Source organism: Anarhichas minor, unplaced genomic scaffold, assembly GCF_050575085.1.
Source record: "Anarhichas minor isolate MPS153535 unplaced genomic scaffold, ASM5057508v1 ptg000045l, whole genome shotgun sequence".
Taxonomy (NCBI): domain Eukaryota; kingdom Metazoa; phylum Chordata; class Actinopteri; order Perciformes; family Anarhichadidae; genus Anarhichas; species Anarhichas minor.
Genome location: NW_027466491.1, coordinates 909,658 through 926,236, shown reverse-complemented (window position 1 = coordinate 926,236; position 16,579 = coordinate 909,658). Strand labels below are relative to the sequence as shown.

Sequence of the window (16,579 nt, the reverse complement as noted above, 5' to 3'; positions counted from 1 at the left end):
AAGCAAGGTCCAGTTAGCAAGGAGGGTAGAGGTGGAATAAAACAAACACAGAAAACAGCACATACAGCACATTAAACGCTTCACTAGAGGTTCAAACTCGAATCATTGCTCGCAATTATGTGATATTTAACTCAACCAATATCATCTTTAGGAAAGTGCATTTGATGCAATTTTTTTCTTCTTGAAAGTCAATATTATAAACTATTATTAGAACGTATGCCATTGAAGGCACCATGTGGAGCTGTCTTGTAAACAAACAACAGTTCTATGCACAGTCAGTGTTTCTAACAGTGTCTCCTTCGGGTCTAACGGACAATTTAAATGCATTTCCTTCCTCATAAAACATTTAGTTTTAATTATGTAAATCCTGAATTGTTTAATCTATATTTCCTAGCTTGCGGCCCTTTTCCTGCGTGTCGTTGTTAGCGCTTTGCTACGTTATTTTGCGTGTTACCGCCACTCCATAAAAGTCTGAGTGCGTCCTCGGGCGCCGATTCTAGAGCGATGCTAGTAATTAATTTAGGTCTCACACATCCACAAATACATATGCTCATGCGTTCTAATTCTGTGATCATGAAGGTGATTGCTCTGGTGAAGTCGGAGTTTAAACCAAGTTAATGTCCGCTCAAAGATCAATACCCACATCCACGGTGTTCCTGCCGGACTCCCACAGAAAGCATTCAGCCGCTTTCCTCCTCACCAGCTCGTCATTCAAAAGGCCTAATGTTCGTCTGTCAGACAATAACTATCGACGGCGTCAGTGAACGCGCTTCATTATTAACATAACAGTTAATGAATTCGTCTGTCGAGCGAAAATTTGACAAAATTGACAAATCCACCGGACATTTTCCTGACTTTTAGCTTCTCCGTCGCTGTTGTTTTTCTCTCGTGTCGTTATCAATCAGCTGCCTTTTGTGCTTTAGTTCCTGTAATGCAGATGTGCTTTTTTGACACCGTGTCTCTCTTGTGTACCGTTTTGTGTGCAAGATCTTTGAGCGGATCCTCTTCATCTGGGCCATCCGCCATCCAGCCAGCGGGTACGTGCAAGGCATCAACGACCTGGTCACGCCATTCTTTGTCGTCTACGTCTTTGAGTACATCGGTAAGTGTCATCCCCCCACCCCCCTCTTCTTCCATCTACCTCATCGTCTTTTGAGTTACCAGGCGCTCGAGTCTCTGTTTGTTGTCTCAATGTGCTCGTGAGTCCCTTTCATCCAAGCAAATGCAGTACGTGTGCGAGACGGAGCATTAACCTGTGGGCGTGCCTGCGTGCGCTCGTTGCACCACATTTATTTTAATCCCACAACTTCATTTCTTTCCCAGTACAAACGTACTGTGTCGGGTACAAAACACGGTCGTGAAAAGTCATCATTGTACGGTTTTAATACGACTGTTAATGTAGTATGAACAGCTACAAATCAACATAATACAGTTTCTCTAGTAATCTTCTGTTATTAGATAGGCACAAGAGAAAAGACACCTTTTTCAATCACCTATTGGGAGTTCTTATGGGGCTTTTCCAGAATATACTGTAGAAAGCGTCCAAACGGTAAGCGATTGGGAATTGCCCCCATGCGCTTTATAAAGTTTTTAAGTGGCCATACAGCTCTTTACGTTTCTGCATGCTTCCCCTGTGATGTGAGCTTCCATTCCATATACATATATATACATTCCACATGTACGCTGTGTTTCTTTTGTGCTGTGACTCGGCCCATGGAGCTCTCTCTGAAGCCGTTCAAAACAGAGCCGCCAAGTGGAAACCGCAATGCTCTGCGGACTAAACCTCGCACACTCGGGTCACTCTGTGTGGTCGCAGCGATACAATTAGGGATCCACAAGTTGAAGTGGTGGCAAGCGTGCAACCGGCTGGACTCCCAGACTCCTCTGCTTCTCTGCACTGCTTCAGGCACGCAGCCTTTCACTCCGGCCTAATGAGTGCTCCTTTTTAAAGGGTTTTCTCTACTTTTATTGTAGCTTCTACTTTCGTTCACTTCCTGTGGCATAATGCAATCCGTGCAGCCTCCAAAATGAAGTTGGAACAAACCTATTTTAAGGTAGCGTTCATGAACGGGGCTGTTCGTTGTGTTAGCTCGTTCGTTTTAGCTAGGTGAACCTAACAAACGGCCGTTTCTTGTGACTCTGTTCCTCTTTATTTAGCTTCTCCTGTCCTTCACTCTTCTCCTTTACCATCGCCGTCATTCTCTCCATTCTCCATCCCTGCATTTGTTTCTCCTCTCTCTCTCTCTTTGCTTTTCTCTGTGGGCGAATCCCACGTCTCGTCAGATCTTCAAGGCGCCACGCCGCTCTTTGTTCCCCTGCATCTCCAATGCGCCGATGAGCCTCCAATAACGTACGCAGCCAGCAAAACCTTCAAACGTGCGCAGGCTGACATCTTACACGCCGGGGTTGACGTGCTGCCTTGTTGTTGTTAGGTGTTCCTGCTTTCTGACGCAGAGAGAGAGAGAGAGAGCGTTGGCTCTTTCATGAGGTAGGACTAATTCCGCTCCTTTTTGTGGAGGGTTAGGAAGTGTGAGACGCACTCTCTCTGGTGCCGTGGTGCTCTCCCTCGCTCGCTCTTCTTCTCCTGCCGTCTATTTTTCCTTCTTCTACCGCATTGCCCTCCCTTTCACTTCTCTCTTTCCCTCCCTCCCTTTTGTACGCGAGCTCGCGAGTGGATGGTGACGGTAGTCCATTCTCTCGAGTCAGAATTCATTCCTTAGAGAATGATTACAAAAGGATACTATTTTACACACACACACACACACACACACACACACACACACACACACCGTGGGCGATGTAGACATGCTGTCTGAATACCTCTCGCACAAACGCGTATAAAAATAGTAACATTTGAAGACGTTTGTAGGTCAAACACCAGAACTGTCCACCTGTCTTACCTTTCTTTTCCTTAAGAAACACAGCCCCGGGCCCTCGACGGAGAGAATCACAAGCAAAGAAATGTATTTAATAATTCAGTGTTCTTTTTAAACTGCTACATCTAGTCTTTCCTTTAGAATAGGAGGAATGTTTGTAGCTCAATTGTCTCCTAACGCCAGGAGATCATCAGTGACACTATTGACCATCGTTGATTACATCTGCATTGGCGGAACACCGACATATCAGCTTGAGCATTTCAAGACACACGGAGAGCGGATAGGGAGCGACATCGGCACTCATTCGGAGTCAACGTTGACCCTGTTTAGCTCTGTTTTGGTCTCCACCAGCTCCTGAGGGAAAGATCTGGCTCTTTAGCTGCTCAATGCTCCACCGAGTTGCTTATTTTGTCGGTCTTGCCGTTTGTTGCTGAGCAGTTAGCTTACAGTGCTTTTTTTTTTTTTTAATAAGAGCTTTTTCAATGCCGGCTGCCGCTGATGAGACCGGCAGACGCCACAGTAACCACATTATCCTGTGTATATTTGGGGGGGGTCTACTCTGCAGATGTCTGTTTAATGGACTCAACATTGGCTGTTGTTGGAAGTGGGCCCTGATAGTGCACATTATGGTACAGTGACCCGATCAGTAGCCATTAAAGCTGTAAAACCAAACGAGGAGCGCTTAGATCAGCGCGCCACAGAACAAAGACCCATACAGGCTCATGTCCTGCGGAGCTGAATCGATGTGACAAAGCAGCCAAACGCAGAGCAGAAGTGTCTTTAGAAATGTACTTGTTATTCACACTAATGTTTAATTCTAACCAGTCTTGTCTGTCTATTCTCTTTTCCGTGTTGTGTGTCGTCTTTTATTTTTTTGCCATTTTCTTTCCCCTCTTCCTGTCTCTTCTGAATGTCTCCGTCTAGTTCGTCTTTTTGTGATTCTCCATTGATTGATTCCCGTCGTATTTTCACTTGATATTCTATAAAGGCTGCCCCCTAAAAGCAGGTAGGGTTAGGGCAGGAAAAAGAAACCCAATCACACACACACACACTCTGCTGCCCACAACATTTGTTTGGTTACTTTCTTGTCTTCCTTTTGTTCCACTATTCATATCTGTCACTTTGTCGTTGCCTTTTAGTGTTTTTTTCTTTCCGTTTAGCTCTCTTGCTTCGTTTCTCCGGCTTTCTCTTACCGAGTCAGAAAACAGCCTTGGTCTGGCGCTGCAGTGCTCGTTCAGCCGCCATGCACTCCATTTACCTTTTGATGATGCAACGCGGAGTGATGGCCCGACCACATCACCACTCCATCCACACAGCACTCGCCTGCCACCGGCTTTCATTAACACCTGACTGTTAATCCACAGTGAAAAGTTCCCATTGGTGGATTATCGATAAAAAAAGAAGAAGAAGAAATCCCACTAAAGTTGCTGTGTATCCACCTGGACTGTTAAGCAATCTAGCAGGCCTCCTTTGTGTCAAAGGAGGAATTGATTCGGAGAGTCCATCGTTCTCGTTCTCCACCTGTGAGGCTTCGCTTTGCTTTTTTTTTGGTCTTCCACAGCGCAGCGCCTCTCCCATTAGCCGACAATAAAAGTCATCTAATTAAGGGCCAGGATGGGCCATGACGGGCCAATGAGCGGTGGGGGGGGTCGGTCCTCCTTTTAATGTGGAGCGGCCATTGATCGGCCAGCGGATCCATAATGTAATCTGCATGCCCGTGTCTGAGTATGGATCCACTCCCAGAAAGAAAGATCAAGACAAGGGAGCGGGTTAGAGAGACAGAGGGGGGGGGGGGGGTTAGTGCCTTTTGGAACTAGATTCAGAGAGGTGAGGGTTTGACGGAGAAGCACAGCTGGAATGAAGACAGAGGAGTGGAGTATAAGTGTGTCTCCTGGCAGCGAGACATTGTGGCTTAAGAGAGAGCAAGAGCGAAGGCATGGGGAATGACAGAGCGGGACAAACAACAAAAAAAGGGGGGGGGGGGGGGAATGACCGACTTAGAAAGTGCCCCCATGCTGTCAAGAAGCGGCCGAGCCAGGCAGTCCTTCCTCCCATCAACTAAGAGAAGAATGGCCCGGTGCACCCGGTCACCATCCCTCCGCTGAGGAACTGTACTTGTCATAGCGGGTGGAAAAGTGTCGAGCATCAGCCTCCCTGCTGCACGGATTTTCTTTGAAGAATTCAGCAATTACCTCTTGAGAGAGTCGTCCGCCGCTGCGGGGAAAGCAGTGCTTCCTATAGAATGTATATTTGTCTTGAAAGTTTCACATATTTACTCAGGTTCAAAGATTAACAGCGCGTCTCACTTTTGTTCTCTCTGCTGTCGGCGTCTGACAGCTTCTGCTATTTATTTAAACGTGGGGGGGAAAAAAAGAGTTGTGAACGTTGTGAATTTAACAAAATATACTGTAGCATAAGGTCCAACATTTAAACTGCTGTAGTTGTATGTAATATATAATAAATATAGTGAATATTTGGCCAGAAACACTACCACAGATGAATATATCTGGGTATGAAAGCAGCTGCAGTTTCTTAGGAAAACAAACAAACCACCACTCTGTCTGGTTTTGATATTTGAGAAGTGAAGTCTTTTTTAGCATTTGACAAAAGTGCTCTCAGTTCCTAAAACGTCTTTCTACCATTTTGTCGACATATGTTGTTGTCCCCGTAGAAGCGAGGTAATTTGCTTACTGAGCAGCAACCCTTGAGGAGGGAAGCTTCAGGACAAGCATAAAATGTTCTGGGTTAAGTACCTTTTAAAATTTAAATGCCTTTTATTGCAACAGAAGCGAAGAGGCTCATTTCCAAATGGCAACGGGGAAGTACTGAAGAAGGGAAGTCTTCGGTGGAGGGCATGAGCAGCGGAAAGAGCAATATGCCGGTGTGATGGAGGTCCTGATAGCGCTGTGTGTGTGTGTGAGAGAAACATAAAGACCCCTCAGATCCCTGGACACACGCCTTTTCTCCACAGGCTTCTCTGAAGCTTTCACCAGCCAAAAGTCGAGTTCCTTTTATGCTCTTTATCACTTGCTTATGCGAAGCAACTTCTGTCTCCTTAGGGCACATTTGTGAATTATACATGCAGCTTTTAGCAAGTAAGAGCTTTAGGTCACTCTGTGTTTCTCATTAATTACCTAGACTGGCAGCCCACCACGGTCTCTGTTTGTCCCACCACTGTTTCGTAATGAACCAAAAAAAGTCTTTTTACTCCTCCCATCGAGGCTGGCTGACCCTCCGCAGCGGCTACTTCAATGTAGCCGCTGGCAAAGTAGAAGCTAATCTTAACTCCTTTATATAATTACATAATTAATAATACATCCTAGTTTATCGGTTATCACAAAGTTCTTCGTAGATCCAGACTCTTAAAGCGCTCCAGATTGATGCATTTAACCTAACAGTGTTCACACTTGTGGATTTTTATTACTGCATTTGCTCACTGCCGCTTTTGCCGGACACAAATTCTGGTTACTCATTTAAAAAAAGCTGGTTGAACAGTGTAAGTATATATTTTGCATGGACTTCTTCTCTGTCATGCAACTCGTATGTTGCCAATATTTGTTATTTTATTCGCCACATTTGTCGTATTTTGAACAGGCTACGATCCGTTGCGATTCTTTCAGTACGCGTAGGTCACATACCTGTTGCTACGCTCCGGGGCGGGAGAATTTGTCGGAGGTACAAAAGTAGGCCCTTACACATCATTTTCAATATTTAAATACGCATTTATTTTGTCATTTATTTACACAAATAAGAAGAAGCAGGGTATGGTCTGGTGCTGCAACACTGGCCCCAGCATCACGATATTTTATGCCAAAGATCGATTGCAGGTAGATGTGTAATTGTACCTCGGTTTAGCGGCCACGGTTTCGGCACAGCGAGGAAAAACAAAGAAAACGCATTTATTTCGAAAAATTATAAAACATTCAACAGTTGCTCATTTGCCATAATTCTTACTTTAACAGTTAAGGCACTCAGATCCTGGCATACTGTGAATAAATAATTCACAAAAATTACTAACACTCTTTAATGTAAATGTGACCGAATTTTCCCCAGGGGATCAATTAGTTTCTGATTCTGTAATGCTCCGTAAAAAATGGCTCGGCTAGAAGTCTCTTTGAGACAGTCAAGGTGCGACGGGTACCTCTTATATACACACACACACACACACACACACACAGCCCCTGCGTTGTTACTGTGTGTGAGCGTGGAGAGAGGAGGGGTGTACCATTGCAGACAGACTGGCTTGGTGGGGCAGCCAGGGACAAAGCTTGGAAGATGGAAGCGTACCGTCAGTCAGCTGTGATGAAATGCCTGCAGGAGCGTGACACCACACACACACACACACACACACACACACACACACACACACACATACACGGGGCTCAGACTGGCGAGGTGAGCTATTACGAATACAGACTCGCACAGAGAACACAGACTGAAGCCGATGCCTCCTATAAGAGGAGAGTCTCATCAGACTGGATGACACTAGAAACCGTGTCTGTGAATTCAGATTTCTATCCTCCTGCAACTGAAATGTCACCGTCATATTCCGCCCCAATGGTACGTCCTGGTGTTGGCAGCGGTTTGCTTTACTTCAGGCTTTCACCGTTTGCTCTTTCGGCGCCGTGTTGCATCTCTCCCCCCCCCCCCCGTCTTGTCCTCACATCTCCCCTTCTGTCGTCTGTCTTACCCCTCATATCTCCTCTCTGATCTGTTGTTTGTCTGCTGGCACGGAGCTTCAGCTGTGGCACAGTGAGCCCTGCCACGCTGCGCTGTGCCACACTCATTTGTATTTCAATTGCGTCCTCGCACCGGGGAGGGGGGGGGGGATTTACGGTGCTGAACCGCCGTGTGATGATTGGCCCAACACGTGTGGTCACAGAGAGAAAGTGCCAAGCCTTGAAGACTCTGTGTGTTCTGGTGTAGGTGTAGCATGGGAGTCGCTGTCATTCGGTGTGTTTTTAAGTGACTCCAGTGTTGCTGTTTCTAACATCACCCAACAGATGGGAGCCGTAATGAAGTTTTACTCTGTTGTTAATGCAACTAATAGGGCTGAACCTGATCTCCTTTTTGCTTTTCTTTAATTTAACGCTTCTGTTGAGGGTTTTTTGAATGAAGATTTGATTGTCTGTCGTCATATTTCTTGGCGTCAGAGCCCTAAAAAAAGCCCTATTTTGTATGTTTTACATACAAAATAAACTAGTGATTCTTCTAGAAGACATTTATTGTGAACGTGATTCCTCTCCTTTGTGTTTTTCATCTGCCCCGTCGGTCCATCTATAGATTGAGCAATCCGCGGAGTGGGTCTTGGCTGATATCGGCTTCTTTCCTCCCGACGGTCTGACCGCTGTTGGTCGAGGCTTCTACTCCAAGTCTCCCTCTGATTAACGGCTGGAATGAGCTCTAATGAGCTGCTTAGCGATTGCCCGCTCACAGCTGCCGTCTTCCAGCAGGAACACTGTCTGTTCTACTTTGTTCCTTATCAACTTTTGCTTTCTCTAATTTCTCCAGCTTTAATCATTGGATGAGATTATTGACTCGGCGTTAGGCCTCATTCTCCCCCCAGGCAGATTTGTTTGAGATTTGTTCTTCAATTCTCTTTGAGAGCCGCCTCTCTCTCCCTCTCTCTCTCCCCCTCTCTCTCCCTCTCTCTCTCTCTCACCCTCTCTCTCCCTCTCTCTCTCCCCCCCGCCGGAGCTTTGTCTCATACTCCACTGCTCTATTTGGTTTCAGAACGCAATCACCATGTTTCTGGGGTTAAGTAATAGCATTTGGACTGGCAGGAATTGAATCAGATGTGTGGTTCTGACCCTCAGTCGCTGTCTATCTCCACCTTTCTCTCTATAAACGTCTCTCTTTCATTCCCCTGAAGTGCGTTCTTTTCTTTCAGACTTCTGAGGGTTGACACTTTGCATTCAGTGTCTACTTCTTTCTCCTTAAAGAGGCTGCATTCAGTGTTCTCATAGAGAGGGCGATATGGCAAAACGTATAAAATTGTTATTTCTTTTCATGCAGGATCACAATCCTAATTCATGTTGGTTTTTAAGACTATTTTGTCACGGAACTAATTTCCAGATTTAGGAAAATATCATCCTACAAGGTAACAAGACACCCCACCGAATGAACTTTAAAGTTACCAGTTAGATAAAACAGCACCACAACGTTTTACAGCGGTTTAAAAATGTCTGCAGATGATGCCTAACAACCTTTTCCATAAAAGTAATTTCTATTTCCATAGTTTAACCATAACAGGTTAGTTTACAGATCGTACAAAATAATGAATCCTCATTTTCTATTAGAATAAAAAAAAGAACCTAATTAAAGTCAAGTTATATGATGAAAATGGTTAAATATTGATAATCGGTTTTCACATCTGGATCCGCTGAACAGACGACTTCTGATCCAGATCTCTTGAAAGGAGGTGGACAACCTTTTTATTGAAGGACATGGGAAGCGGAGAGTCGGGTGAATGTTCTTAGTATTAGAGTGAACATTTTGTAATATGAAATATGAATAATATCTACTGTAATTAAAGTCTGTAATGTTGCAGAGCCACAGCAATCTTTGCTGTAATGACTTAAAGTGACTGTAAAAGCCAGGACCATTATGTAAATAAGTTGTATTAACTTTAAGTCTTCATATGCCTCAATTCTATGAATAACACTTTGTTTTTGCCGTATTCATATTTAAAGCCCGTTTAATTCTAGTTTCATTTTTGTGAATATTTAGTCAAGTGTGTTGTTGTTTCGGTTGTTTTTGACAGAATCAAACCAACCAAACTGCACCCGGCAGTAGGACGTGTTTTAGCCATTTAAAAGGAACAGATTCTTTTTTTTGGGAGCATGCTGTTGTTAACTAAAATCAAAACATGTGGCAGAGAACAGGACACAAATATGGTAATTATTTTCAGTCGTACAAGAGATTTGCAGAGCGTGGACACGGTTACAGAAATGGGAAATCTCTTCGAGCCGTGTGATAACCATTTGCAAAGGGATTGCGCTGCGTTTTGTCATCGTTTTTTTAAATTGCGTGTCGAGAACCGTCCGTGTTTTTGCGGAGATGACCGTTGAAACCACGGAGTCCGTTGTCAGCCCTTCACAGTAGCAGATATTAAGCTGCGAATCAATAGCTGTGCTTTCATCTGGGCCTGATCTTATTTCCCCCCGTCTAACCAGAGATCCTCCTTCATTGCTCCTGATAAAAAGCAATAGAGCTCCGAAATGATCCGGAGAAATAGTTCTGTCAAAAAATGATTTATCTTCTGTGAATAATCGCAATGGGGTTATTGAATATTTTTAGATTAAGTTAATTACTTGACTATAAAAAGCCATAAATTGAAGCTCTCCTCACCGCAGAGCTTCAGATCTCTCCAAGTCTCTATTTCTCGTTCTCTCTGTCAGCCCTTTTATTTAGAAAAAAAAAAAAAAATCTGTTTTATCATTCTGTCACCAGCGAGACGCGTTCCGATTGACCTGATGCAATTGGAGGCAATTGAAACAGTCATCTTTTACCGTGCTGGCGGCGTGCAGCGTTTGGGCGTTGCATCATCACGCTCGCGCACAAAGACTCGTACGCGTCTGAAACAAAGCCGTCGCGCACGGAGACGCACTCACCCATGCCCTCACACACACAGAGAGGATCCGGACGCTTGCGCCACGTGTCCTCGCACATGTTCACACAAACACCACAGGGCTGCTGCTTAAAATGTCTCTCTCGCTCTCCACTCCGCACATGTGTGTGTGTCAGCTGCCAGTCATAATGTCTGCCTATTACTCTTCCCCCTAATGTTTTCTTTTTCCTAACTAAGCCTGCAGATTACACACACACACACTAATGACGTAATGGACTGATCCTTCACTTCCATCTCGGGGAAACTTTCCCGCCGCTCCCAAATGTGTCTTAAACATTATCAGAATTACTGGGCCTTGAGTGGATCGGGCGTGATTTAAAAACATGTTTACGTGAGTCTGTAAAAGGAGGCGGCTCATAAAAAGGTGACCTGCTCACACATATACTCCACTGGTTATAGAGGTAGAAGGACTTTCTCAATCTTTTGGGACATAATGATAGCAGTGATTTCCAGCGGTTATGTTGGATCAAAGTAGGGGTTCAACGAATCATTATTTATCAAATGAATCACTTTTTTTTCTGCTACTTTTTGAACTGTCTATCGTAAGTCCCCGGAACCCAGATCATGTCTTTAAATTGCTTCTTTTGTCCGACAAACTCCCCCCAAAAAATACTAATATCTGCCACGCCCTTAAAGGCCTGGATCCTACACAACTTTTAGAGCAACTTTGGATGGAGTAACCCTTTAATACAATCAATTGATTCATGTAAAACAATCCACTGCCGTTGGGTTAAAAAGACCAATTGGTGTCTCCTGTTTTTATGTCCCCACTTTTCCTATTGCGCGCCATGATGTTTTGGCAAATCGACCTTAACGTCTCTTAGCTGGAAAGAAAGTCTTCCTCCCGCGGGCAGGCCTGCAGCGCAGCTGATCGGTCACCAATGCCCACTCCGCCCCGCATGTGTTAGCGCCGTTAGCCGCGGAGGAACGCACAAACACACATCATCATCATCCCGGGGCAATGTTGCGTCTCCCTGGTACGTCGCCAGCTGCGCGCATGTTGAAATCGCACTTTAGAAACGTGGGAAAAGAGATATTGGCAGCAGCAGCAACAGTTAATGCGTGGCCTTACTACAACATTACGCACTCAAAGCTTCCTCGTACGAGACCACATCTTACCTCGAGGGGCCAAGTGGATCATTATACGTCTGCACATAGGCAGATATGGTATTAATGGCCGTATTCCACTTGATGTCGAGGGCTCGCATTATCTCGCCGGCAGCTGTGGGGGCCCCCCGCTGTTTGATGTATGGACACATGGCTTACAGTGCAGATAGTGGGAGATGAGAACATTGTTGGAGTGATTGTGTCGATTTTCCGGCCCAAAGCGTATCCTTATCACCGGGGCGAGGCTGAAGTTCAGTGCTTTCAATGAGTGAGCTTCGTGGTGCACTTTGAAGAAAGGGAAAAGAAAAACCTTGTAACTTCTAAGAAGTATGAAATGAAGACGCTGGATAACGTCCCATTGATGAGATTTCTCTTTTTTGGGGAACTAGACGGGAGACTTTGGATAAGTTACTTAGTCTCATGAACTCAAAGGGGGAAAAAACACAATTATTCCTACTTTCACCTCTACTCGTATCACTTCCACCTCCCGTTCTCTCTCTCTGGTCCCTTCCTTCCTTCACATCCTGCCGTCTATTTTCATATCTTCACATCTTGCTTCGCACACAGCCATAACTCTGTCCTCGTACCGCTCCTGTGTTCCCGATGCGTGAACGACACCAGGTTTGCCAGGTCGACTCTCTTCTTAGTTATCCAGCAGTAGGACTGCTATGTTCAGCTCTCATTACCAAAGGTGTTATCACACTAACGTGTGCGACGGTGGATACATTTGTGTCGTGGCAGAAGCCCGAGTGAGAGGTGCGGTGGGGTGGAAGTATTGCATGTCTAGCAGCGACACGCGTCCCTCATTTTTAAACTGTCGAGCCTTTTTTCGGCTGTGTCACCGGGGTGTCATTCTGAAGGTGGGAAGTGGATTGCGACATGTTTGGAATTCGGCAAACCCAATTGTAAGTCGTTAGGTTCATTGGATTTAACCCGAAACCGCCGCTGTAAATTATAAGTAATGACTGCACCACTTCATGTGATCTTATGAGCTGTGGATGAGGAAATCTTGTTAAAACTCTCTCTCTCTCTCTCTCTCTCTCTAAAACTCAGGTTTGCTTGTGATTAATCTGAACCAACAGAAGGTTGTCAAATGGGACTGTTTTTTCTTTATTGCCAATTGCTGTCTGCAAAGACACGCACTCGCACACACTCGGGACGCACGCACGCTTTATGATTACATCAGGCTAAACTAGCTCGTTTATCATCTTACATCACATTACCTTGTGGCCCATAGTTGTAGGGGGCAGATGGCGGCACTGGCGCGAGCGCGCCCGTGTTGTGTACACTCGCGAGCGCGCGTGTGCGTGCAGGCGCCCGGGCACTCGGTCTCCGGAGGTGTAACCCCGGCTCTGCATGCCAAGCCGTGCCAAGTGCTCACAGCTGGCAGCGACCAAGCAGTTGGTCTCCCTGGACAAGTTGCCCCCTGCGCCAGGACAAACAGGAAATAAGCCCCGAGGCCTGGCAGGAAACTGGCTCTGCAGCCAATGGGAAGAGGGAGGTGAGGCAGAGGGGGAGAGGGGAGAACAGCTTGGAGAGGCAGGGTTGCAATAGCAACAGAAGAGATGTCAAATTGGTGTGTAGGAGAAGCGGAGGGGAGGAGGGAGAATAGAGGGGCAAAGCGTTGGTGTAGAAGGAGAGAGATCAAGAGACTATCAGAGGAAAATCCAGGTGCGAGCGGCAGACTGATGGGGGGGAGGAGAGAGCTGTAACTATGTCAAGAAGAGAATAATAGGTCACCTTAAATCCGGGTTGTCGGAGGAAGTTTGGATTCCTAAATTAAACGCTCCCGTTTTGTAAATAAAGGATTTCAAAGAAAATCATGTGATGTTTCTCACTTTCGAGCGAACAGTTGCCGCTTTGCAGTCACTTCGAATGCACGCGTGTGTTTTTATTAGAGTTGCGTCTGCATGGACCCGATGCCTCCTTTACTTTGCCTCCAAGTCGTGTCTGCGTGTCTGCGTGTCCTGGGCTTCTCTGCCAATTTGATCACAAGACGCCCACCTTCAGAGGCCCGCGCGTCTGTTTGTGCTCAGCTTCCGCCGCAAAGGTGATTGTGCGCATCAGACCGGCTTTCTCTTCCTCTGAAGAACCTCCGACTGTCATCCGGCGAGAGGTTATTTTGGGAGGCAGAACGAAAGCCGCTCAGATTCCCAATTCTGTGAGGCGAGGCCCACCGAAGCTTGAACCTCCAGAAACTCCCCGTGTTCTTATTCTTGGAGCATTTCCTCCTGAGAGACACGGATCATGTCCCGGACATGTCTCGTCAGCTGGTCCACAATGCTCCTAGTCTGAAGGCGGATCAAGTGGTTCATGAAAATGAAACCCAGCCACAGGTTGTGATATCATCAAGCATTCAGCACACAGATTTTATTCTTTTGTCCTCTTAAACAGAGAACAGAATGAGCTGTCTGGACTCCCTGGCCACAGAAGTGACTAATGACCGGAGCTCCGGCTGTTTTTTAAGCATTCATCAGTGTCGAGCCGGTGTGTGTGCGGGTCAGCAGCGGTTCCGCCAGCAACCACAGGGGGCACTGTTGCCTAATGTGATCTGGCTGCACTGATCAGGCGCTCCCACCGCATGGCCCCTGAGCCCTTCCTCCAGTGTGTCCTTGTTATTGTGATGAGCTACGCCCCAATTCCAGCGCGACCACTGGACTCCTGGAAGCCGTCCCTTCTCATCTGCTCCGGAGTCGAGGTCTGGGTTTGGAACCGAGCCCGACAGCGAGGCTTCAGCCGGGCGACAAGTCTGATTTGAGACTTTGGGATGCCCAAAGTCCCCCCAGAACGCCGGAGCGGCGGCACTCTCACCGCCTTGTTAATCAGCAACGACACCACGCGGATTGCCAGTCAGCCTATTTACAATCAATCTTTTCTACTACAAATGTAATGGCACCACTGTTACCCAAAGAGAGAGAGCGAGAGAGAGAGAGAGAGAGACACAGGGCCGCATTCATGTGTTGTCATTGTCTCCTGCATCGCTTTAGAGAAGCCATCAAACCGAATACTGACTTCAAATTGGTCAGATGGCGGCCGCTGTTGTCTCTGTGCTGTTCCAACAGCTGCGCTGGCGCTGCATTTATCTTTAGCTGATTGTAGTTGACTTCATCTGTAGCCTTAATTTAAGCAGGGCAGAAATATTGCTTTCATCCCATCAGCTGTCTGGTTTTCTTTTGTCATTTAGATGTCGCTCCAAAAATGGGGTTTTTCATACCGTGCATGTTTGCACTAATAATGTCGGTTGTGTGCGCGGCCTTGCGTTCGTATTGTGGTCAGAATGAACTGCGCCGGCGACTGATCACAATCCGGCCCCCTGACCACACGTCCGCATCCGGTATTAGAGATCTGGTAGCTGTGTGAACGCAGTGTGTGCGGACCTCCTTGATCTGTCCGGATGTGATGGGATGAAAGGGTCTCGCTGAAACGAAGGAACCGCGGCCTCTCTCCGTCCGCCGCCCGTCCATCCTTACCTGACTTCAAGCAGACGAGACAATGATGTGAGCGCGTGCATGGCGGGGTGTTGGACGAGCGCACACGCAGCCTAGTTGTAACTGGCTTTGTAGTCCTGGCCCGCCGTCTGTCTGTCTGTCTGAGCATGCTCATTACAACCTTGACAACATTCCACTGGGGTTGCCAAGGATACCAAGCAGAGCTGCCAGGTCGTGTGTGTGTGTGTGTGTGTGTGTGTGTGTGCGCGTGCGCGAGCGAGCGAGCGAGTGGGTATTAGGAATGCAAGAACTCACACAAATGCATAACTCCAATTTTTTATTTTTTTTGTTTGCAGCCAGCACGTCCCTTTTCCTCCGTCTCTCTGTAGATCATTGTTAATCAGTCTCGTCCCGTCTCCTGTCCACTGGCTGTCAGCAGCCCGTCAAAAGCCCCTGCAGTCCGTCACACACTGCTGCCGTTAATGACATCTGATGACACCCGTCATTGAAGTCACCCCCGCTGGAGACAACCGGGGACTCGGGGGCGCTCGCCCGCTTGGATGTTGTTTTCCTCTGCAGCGGTGGAGATGCCCTCGTCCTAATCCGTACTTCCTTCTTTACCGCGCTCTTCGCAAAAATGCCGTTGTGCCTATTTTTCGACAGACGTTTACGAACGGCGTCCACAGAATATCAACAAAAATAATGCATGAAATGATGATGACATTTTTGTGACATCATTCGGAGTGGTAGTTTTACATCCAACAAGTTGGAAGCAAAGCAGATAGAATAGAAAATAATTCAAACCGTCTTCAGTGGTGAGCTTATGAGGGAGCCCCCCCCCCCCCCCCCGGCTGTGCCGGTTGACCTGAAGTGTTCTCTGTTTCTTTCGCTCCTTCCACCTTTCTTACATTTTCCCTTCCAGTTTCATTTGACCTGTCTCTTTCCCCATGCACTGCTTATTTCTCACACTCTCTCTCTCTCTCTCTCTGTGTCCCCCTTTTTTGTCTTCTCCAGAGGAGGAAGTGGAAAACTTTGACGTGTCCAGTCTCCAGGAAGAGGCCCTGAGGAACATCGAGGCTGACAGCTTCTGGTGCATGAGCAAACTGCTGGACGGCATCCAGGTAAGCACGCGGACGTGTCGACAAGATGTCGAATGTCTTGGAATAAAACGCCACAAATGCCACGTATGGTTCTGTATCAGCCTCTCTTCTCCCTCTACTTTTCTTCTACTCGCTTCTCTGATCTGCTCGTCATAAAGAGAAGTGTTCCTCCAACTGCCACTTGTTTACCTCAGCTCCCCGCCCGTTTGCACCAGTCAGGAGCCGCGATCGGCTCGCAGCACAGCAGGCGCGGCGTCTGCAGGTTAACACGAGGTGGGTCGGATGATAACCCGAGGGCGAGACCTCCCGACCGCACAGACCGTCAAGCCGAAACGGCGAGCTGAGAGTGGCTGGAAGCTGTATTCAGCTGCACGCTGAGGTGTTGATTCTCTGGCGGTGTTAGCGGCTTCTAAGCAACCGCTTCACATCACAGGAGCT

The 16,579-nt window shown here is 46.9% G+C and overlaps 1 protein-coding gene and 1 long non-coding RNA gene across 5 annotated transcripts in view; both read left to right on the top strand.

Moving 5' to 3' along the window:
- The window catches only part of tbc1d22a (TBC1 domain family, member 22a), a 94,861-nt gene that overhangs the window by 32,624 nt on the left and 45,658 nt on the right, over positions 1-16,579 (top strand). For all 4 annotated transcript variants that reach the window (XM_076111883.1, XM_076111885.1, XM_076111882.1 and 1 more), the window contains 2 exons: positions 988-1,102; positions 16,056-16,162. In XM_076111883.1, the coding sequence (XP_075967998.1) occupies positions 988-1,102; positions 16,056-16,162 (222 nt within the window). The remainder of the gene's footprint in view (positions 1-987; positions 1,103-16,055; positions 16,163-16,579) is intronic.
- Positions 1,110-4,289, top strand: LOC142971225 (uncharacterized). The gene is made up of 2 exons (XR_012959345.1): positions 1,110-3,882; positions 4,037-4,289. It is a non-coding gene; the product is annotated as an uncharacterized LOC142971225 (long non-coding RNA).